At 40.9% G+C, this 8403-nt stretch overlaps 1 protein-coding gene across 1 annotated transcript; it reads right to left on the bottom strand.

Moving 5' to 3' along the window:
* Positions 1-2879: 2879 nt before the first annotated feature.
* LOC118485452 (magnetosome-associated protein MamJ-like) lies at positions 2880-3868 on the bottom strand. Its single transcript, XM_035981580.1, has 2 exons — positions 3236-3868; positions 2880-3152 (listed from the first exon to the last, which is right to left on the bottom strand). Exons 1-2 carry the CDS (start codon positions 3866-3868, stop codon positions 2880-2882), a joined length of 906 nt encoding a protein of 301 aa, XP_035837473.1.
* Positions 3869-8403: the final 4535 nt, after the last annotated feature.

Here is an 8403-nt window from a genome sequence, read left to right as displayed (position 1 = left end):
GTAGTAACAACGCACGAACGTGCGGGTTGTTACAGGTGCCTTATCTATAGGCGCGGCGCCTGGGACTAAGTCAATGTGGAACTCGACTTGTCTTTGTGGCGGTAATCCTGGCAAGTCTTCTGGAAAGACTTCAGGATATTCTTTTACGGCTGGAATATCTTCGATCTTTGGCTCAGCGGCTTCTTTATCCACGATGTGTGCCAAGAAGGCAACATATCCCTTCTGTAAACACTTTCTAGCTTTCAGACAGCTAATGATTCTCAGAGGCGTATCGCGCTTTTCTCCATGGACTACGATCGTCTCTCCATCTTCTATTGGGATGTGAATGGTCTTTTCGTGACAAACAATCTCGGCTTTGTTGCTTGACAACCAATCCATCCCTACCACCACGTCGAAACTTCCCAACTCGACTGGTAGTAGATCTAGTGTAAACTCACATTCTCCCAGCTCAATTACGCATCCTCTAATGACTTCATTAGTTTCAACTAGCTTTCCATTAGCCAGTTCAATTGAGTACGGGATATCTAACTTACTAGCAGTTAACCCAAGCATATCCTTAAATTCTAACGATACAAAGCTATAGTCGGCACCAGTATCAAACAGAACAGATGCAAAGTGTTGATTTATAGGGAACGTACCAGTGACAACGTTTGGATCCTGGCGCGCTTTCCTTGCTCCAATGTTGAATACCTTTCCACGGGCTTGATTCAGTTTGGGGCATTCCCTCTTAAAGTGCCCAACGTCTCCACAATTAAAACACCCCGGTCCTCGAACATTTCCATTTCCATTTCCACCTTGAGTGTTGTTTTGGTTGCGATTTCCACTCCCAGCTTGGTTCGCAACATTCCCACGGTTTCCATTTCCGCCATTTCCTCCTTGCTGGCGGTTTCCATTACCATTCCCATAACCTCGATTACCACCACGCCCAGCACCAGTTCCAGCCCAACACGTATCCTTCGAGTGGCCGTTCCTTCCACATGACTCGCATTTCCTCAATCTGCATTGGCCAGAATGATGGCGCTGGCACGTATCACACTTTGGCAGAGTGCCCATGTAACCCTTCCCTTTGTTTTCGACACCGGTTGTGGCTCTGGCCGGTGTGCTCGACTCACCCTTCTTGCTCACATTACAGGTACCTTGCTTGAAGTTGGAATATTTCCGTTTGTTTTCACCAGACGACTCCACATGAGTCTCTTTCTTCTTTGGTTCAGAAATGGAAAACTTGTTCAATCTAATAGCTTCCTCAGTAAGTGCCACACTGAGATCAATGGCTTTCGTGATCGTTGCAGGCTTGGACGTGGTAACCATGCTCATGATCTGAGGTGCCAATCCCCAGATAAAGCGCTCAACACATTTAAACTCGGGCGTGACCATGTACGGCACTACATGGGACAAATCGTGAAACCTTTGAACATATTCTGCAATCTTGGGGCCTTCCATTCTTAGGTGCCAAAACTCAGTTTCTAGCTTCTGTATTTCAGCACGCGAGCAATACTTTCTCCTCATGAGCTCTTTCAGCTCAGCCCAGGTTAATGCATAAGCTGCCGCTTCTCCCAAAGTTTGCACTTGCAGATTCCACCACGATAGGGCACCATCCAGAAACAGCCCTGAGATGTAGGTCACTTGTTGCTCGGGAGCGCACTTGCTCATCCTTAGGACAGAGTCTGTCTTTTCAGCCCACCTGACAAACGCAACAGCACCTCTAGTGTCGTTGAAATTCACGGGCTTACAGTCGAGGAATTGCTTGTAGGTGCACCCTGCACATACGTTAGAATTTACAAATGGTATTAGCAGATGTGCTAGAAATATCCAAATGTATCGTAATATATCTCGAGCGACTTAACATTACTATTGGGTGGATTGTTATTGCCGTTGTTGTTCGAGATATTTCCGCTTGTCTCTGCATGGGAGGCCGCATACTAGGCTATAGCGCGTCGCGTCGTGGAGGCATCTTCTAAAAGATGATCATGTCGGTCAGGTCATAGTAAGTATAATAAATATGCATATATAGTAACATTCATCAAGCATATAACATCTCATGTTATAACATTAAAACATATAATTCAACAAAGCATGTAGTGAGAACATTGCCATTGAGCTTCATTAATCACGACCACAATATTATTTTACATGTTTAATAGTACATCATACATCCAATGATATCATAGGGTCACATCACCCTCAAAATACAAGTCAAACTACACATATCATATACAAAAAGTGTGGTCTCTCAAAAGTCTTCGTATGCTGGCTCAATCGCGACTTTCTCACCAAAATGATCAACCTGCATCAAACCAAAAATATCTATGCTGATGGCGGAGGAGGAGGAGGAAAATGAGAGAACAGAAAACGACGCATGTGCATCCAGTCCTCCTCAAGTGCATGACAGACGCGTATCAGATAGGCAATCTACTGCTCGGATGTGAGGAAACGAACATCCGAGTTAGGGGAAAGCGGACGGGGAGTGTGTGGTGCTGCAAAGGGGGTCTGACAGTGACAAGGCAGACGTGGAGCTCTCTCTAACTCCTGAATACGACGGCTCAGTGCGTCCTACTGTAGTTGCAGCGACGCAAGTATATCCTCCGTAGTGTACCCCACATGAAATGGGTGGTGCGGGTCAGATAATGGCATAACATGGGGCGTAGTCCACAAAAACGGCTCGCCCGACGGTATGAAACATGGTGTAGTATGAGGAAACTGTGACAGGAACAGAAAAGATAATGACACGGAAGGAATGAAAGCAGGTGGCTGCCTCAATGAACCCTCTCCAGGACGAGGTGGCGGTATGTCCTGGAGGAATGTAATGGGGAGATCAGTGCGATGGACGTCTGTGATGTGTGGGGGAAACAATGGAATCTCAATAGTTGCAGAAACGGGTGCTACGGGAGAGGTGACGGGTAGTACAAACGGTGGGTAGTTGTCATCATCTCGATCAACCCGTTACGGGTGTCAGCATAACGAGGATCTATGTGAGTGGCGAAAGGTGCACGGTCAACCAATACCGGCACGGGATCAGGCAAAGGTGCATCAACAATAGGATCATCCACCACTGGTGGTGCAACAATGGGAAGGTCAGCAATGGGTGGTGCAAAGGCTGGTGCATCATCAAGAACAGGGTCGGGCTCGGGTGCAGGATCAGGAGCAACAACAGGCTCTGGGCCATGACATGCTCGGGGTCAACAAGGTCCATATCGAAGTCGGCAGGGATGTCAAACAACAGATCAATAGGAGCCACGGGCGCCTCTAAGGGCTGGTCCATATGAATAAACTTGATCTTATGATCAGGATTGAAATCAGAAGGAAAAACTGGATCAAAGTCGTCATCGATCTCATGGTCAAACTCAAACTCGTGTGACGGACCAGGTGCAGCTGACATCGCTACGTCGGGGTCAGCGTCAGGAGAGTGATGCTGCACACCCTGGTCATGCAAAGACGCGGATGCCACAGACTCCAATGAGTCTGGAACAGGTGAACCAAGAGGTGGCTCCTCTACAGGGGCCTCAGAAATAGGAAGGATAACATCAACATCAATCGGAGCCCCGCCCTCATAGTCGTACTCAGGGGGACCCTCCTCGAACAGATCAATGTCGTCATCAGATACGACATCGAGTGGCGCATCCGCCACGGGGAAAGCTGCAAGCAGAACGGGAGTAGGGATCACCGCAAGAGGTAGATCCCCAGCAGGAATGCCATCAGCAGGCTGAACCTCAACTCCGATGTCTGGCAGAGCGAAAGGCTGAAAATCGTCGTCATCTATACTCGTGGTGTCTGACATATACACGTCTCCCTCTGATGGTATCTCATCGTCTGACACAATCGCCATGGGGTCCACTGTGTCGGATACTCCTGTGTCGGAAGAAGAAACCATGGTGTCTGTAACACAACCACACATATGCACCCATATCAACATGAAATCAAATAAACATGTAAGTCACAATAAAATAAACAAGTAATCCTCCTAGTCTCCCTAGACTACCCTCCTAGTCTCTCAGACTGAACTCCCTAGCCTCTCAGACTAACTCCCTGGTCTCTAAGACTAACTCCCAGTCTCTAAGACTAAACCTCCACAATCTCTAAGATTAGACCCCTCAGTCTCTAAGACTGAACCTCCCCAGCCTCTAAGGCTGAACTCCCTCAGTCTCTAAGACTGAACCATGAATTTTGAAAAAAAGTGTATTTTGTGCCCTTTTATTTGTAAAAATGTTTTGTGCCCTGGATCTGGACGTTTATTGAATGCAATGTAAAAATGTTTTCGTGAGAGTCCTAGTGATCATAGTCTAGACTCGAGAAAGAATCCTAGTTCTCTATGATCGAGGCTCTGATACCAAGCTGTCACACCCTGGCTTTTGTGGAAGCGTGGGTTTATTTGGTGTGACGTCTTAATACCATAGCAACAATCATAACAATGCTATATGAAGATAAAACACATGATGATCATCAATTCATTGAATTTAAGTTACCACAACAACATTGTTTAAAAGTCGACATATAAAACAAGTTACAACCTTGACATAATTTAAAACGTGTTCACATTACACAACAAAAGACATGAATAAAAAACATGGTTTAAGGATATGTAACCCGTCCAGGTAAGGGTTACACCTCCTAAACCTGGATGACATCATTATTCCCTACGCAGCTTGACACGATTGCACACTTCGCCAGATCCATTAATTTCCTGAAATACATGTAGTTTGAAAAATCAACAAAAGTTGAGCGAGTTCATGTAAAAGTGAGTATGTATAAACCTTTCATGTATGAGTAAAAGTCCGTGGTATGTAGCAATAAGGAAAAAGAGACCACCAATGGGTTGCAAAGCCACTGGTATGTGTGAAAAGGTGCAGGAAGACTCAAACCTAGCAAATTTGTTACCGGGCTTCGGCTGTAAGACACAGTCACCTCTATGCGCCACCCGGCCTCACGGGTGTGGGCTCGCTACACCCCAATAGATCTATCACTCTTATGTCCCTCGGTCCTAACGACGAGGATTGATGGCCTTAAGTGTTGTACCCACCCCTCACATGATCTAGTAGTAAACCCTCCCTACGCTAACCATACCATGTAAATAAATGTTTGTAATAATTGTCGCATGTATTTCACCCCCGAAGTATAAAACTGAAAATAGTAAAGAGAAAAGGGGGAACATGAACTCACATAAGTGCGTCTCCTGAAATAGTCGTCAATCCAAACTCGGTCTGCTACGCGACGACCTACACGTACTAATGCCTATTAGACGGATGGGCCGTGCTTTGGCTTAGGGTTTAGTGTTTTGAATTGCGTTACTTTGATATTATATCAAGTTTGGCCACTTGTTAAAATAATATTAATTATTTTAACTTAACTTTTGTATTTAGGAAAAATAGTTAGGCAACTATTTCCTATCCACACTTCTCAAGTATTTTATATGTGTATTTCCTTCCCAAGGATGGGGGTATTTATACACGTACACTTGTAATTTCTGAAAAATATATTTTAAGTCCTACTTAGAAAAATATATTTAAATTATTTGTCTAAAACCTCTTAATTCAAAATATACATATTTTTCCCAAAAATATTATATTTTATTTCATACATTTTCCAAAATAACATTTTACCAAATATATACGTATAAGAGTACTTTTTTGAAATACACAATATTTACGTTTTAGCGTTCGCGTTGCAATAATAAATGCGTAACTTAAACATTTATTTTGTGAGAGTTTTGGTATTATTTTGGAATTGTAATTTCATGGTATACATAAGTTATATCATTTTACCCTAACAATAATATAACTAGTTTACAAAATAAACAAACAATCACACAAGCGTTTTAGTATAATATATATTCTACATATATATATATATATATATATATATATATATATATATATATATATATATATATATATATATATATATATATATATATATATATATATATATATATTTATCAAATTTTATTTATGAAAATCAACCTCCAGCACTTAGTATTTTTGCAATAAAAATGATGGCAAAGTTTATTTTGAAAATCAAGTTAAAAATATATTCATAACACTTGTTAGAAAAATATTTTCTAAGTGTTGAAATTTTAGAAAAATTTCGCCAGAGTTTCCTTTGTAAATGGAGGCGTCCATGCTTACTAGCATATCATTTTTTTGTAAAATCATTGAATCAATCATCAACATACAATCTCTATTTACCAACTTGTCAAAAATAAGCATAAACCATAAACTTATGAACTTGAAGATTTATACAAACATGTAGTAACTTACTAGCATACTTAGTAAGTGTTGTTACCTTTAAAAATGTGATTGGTTCTTTAAAAACTTTATTTTTAAAGAGTTTGAATATTCACAACTTCTAGTCATATTTTCTAAAAATGTTTCTTTGTGAAATTTTCTTATTACACAAGCGTTTCTATACTTGTTTACTCACCAAAAATATGATTAGTTTATGTAAGATCCAAGTTTTATCAAAACTCATACTTTTCACTTGGTTCTTCCGAAAAACCACTCATGGATCTTTAGATCTACAAGATTATAACCTACTTTGATCTTTATTTTTCAAGAAAACATTTATTTATTCAAGTTCATAGTTTATGTGTGGATAATTCCATCATCCACAACATTCTTACTTTTCCCATCTTGCTAGTTCATGTCTTTAATCATGATCTAGCAAGTCCATATGATGATCCATATCATTTTTACTAGCAAACAACAAACAACAAGCATAACAACACAAGAATAACAACACAAGAATAACATGATTTCTTCATCATTATAACACTACTTCATCACAAAGTTAGTTTATGTCAAGACTTTGTTTATGGTTCTTTCGAGTTCTTATCTTTTTGATCTTTAAACATCATTAACCACTTAAACAACATGTAAAATGCAAGGATCTAAGTGCTTACCACTAGCACAAGGCTAGGGGAGTTCAAGAGTATAAAAGTGGTGGATAAAAGAAAATGAGAGTAGAGGTCCTTGAGCTTCCGAACATGCCAAGCTTGTTTGTATGATCACTAGCACCTTTGGATGTCCTTAGATTGGAAGATGAAGCTTGAATGATGGTGATGGTGGGTGTGGTGGTCTTCGGCCGAACAAGAGCAGAGAGGAGAGAGTTGAGTGTTGTTTGAAGTTGTGAGGATAAGAATGATCAGGGACTAGTGGTTTATATAGAGATCTTCCAACATCTAATTACCCTTTAGACCATATATCCCCTAAGTACCTTGCAATTATAATAAACAAATGAGGGAAACTCAAGGGTGGGTCTCCACCCTTGTAACGGTTTCGAGGGGGGGTATAGGGTTGGGTTTCAATGGTTAGTTACAAGTTTAGTTAGAAACCAAGTGATATAGTTAGTGCCTTATGTGTGTTATTAATTATATCGGGGACCCTAACTAGCTCAGAAAAACAAAAACAATGTGTTTAACAATATTTTTGTGTTCCAGGTAATATCCGGTTGTTCGGTTGGGTGTTATCCGTTAAAGTGCTAAATTAATCCATAAGGTGTCTTTAATAATACTTTTAGTGATACTTTTAATTCACAACACTTTGGAAAGTATCTAGGACTAGTTTGTCAAGTTTTTGCACATTACTAGCATCATTAAATGCTGAATTTTTGTTATTAAGTGCAGAATTTTGCATTTAAAGTGTGTTTTAGGCACTTCCCGGCACTATATGTCACACCCCCAAAATCCACCCGCGGAGTATCACGGCTTGGGAGCGTGACTGACAAGGATCAAGCCACCAATCATATAGAACAACGTAAATAGTAAAAGTAAATGTAATTTAACCAAACCAATCCATATGAAAGGTGTTCAAAACATAAGTATAAATTCAACGTTTAGCGGAAGCATATGAGTAAAAGCCCAACATAAGTAAAGTATGAAATGTCAAATGTTTAATCAAAGCATTCACGATCCTTGTCCACAACGACCGCGCCTCCCAGTGCAAGCCCATGTATACCTAACGACCTGCAAGGCATGTAACAGAGAGTCAACAACTAGTTGAGCGAGTTCACAGTAAGTAAGTTCGTAATAGTAAGTCCGTTGTATCACCATGCGTTAGTAACTAAGTCATTTGTATGTTCGTATAGTGGGGGCTTCCCATGTGTGTGTGTGTACTAGACTAGTGGTAACCATAAGTGTTCTTCTTTACCCGAGAACAGTAGTACGTACGAGGATTACGTAGGTTTTACGTAAGTGTCCTTCTTATCCCGAGGACAGTGGTACGCGGGGGTTTACGTAGGTTTTACGTAAGTGTCCTTCATAACCCTAGGACAGTAGTATATATGAGTTTACGTAGGTTTTACGTAATTGTCCCTCGAACCCTGAGGACAGTAGTAAGCACAAGTATTACGTAGGTTTTACGTAAGGGTCCTTTACAACCGAGGACGATGGTAGATAGTCTAGTAACATAGTAA

This window comes from Helianthus annuus, chromosome 2, assembly GCF_002127325.2.
Source record: "Helianthus annuus cultivar XRQ/B chromosome 2, HanXRQr2.0-SUNRISE, whole genome shotgun sequence".
Lineage (NCBI taxonomy): Eukaryota > Viridiplantae > Streptophyta > Magnoliopsida > Asterales > Asteraceae > Helianthus > Helianthus annuus.
Note: the sequence above shows the minus strand (reverse complement) of the source record. Positions and strands in the feature narration are given on the sequence as shown.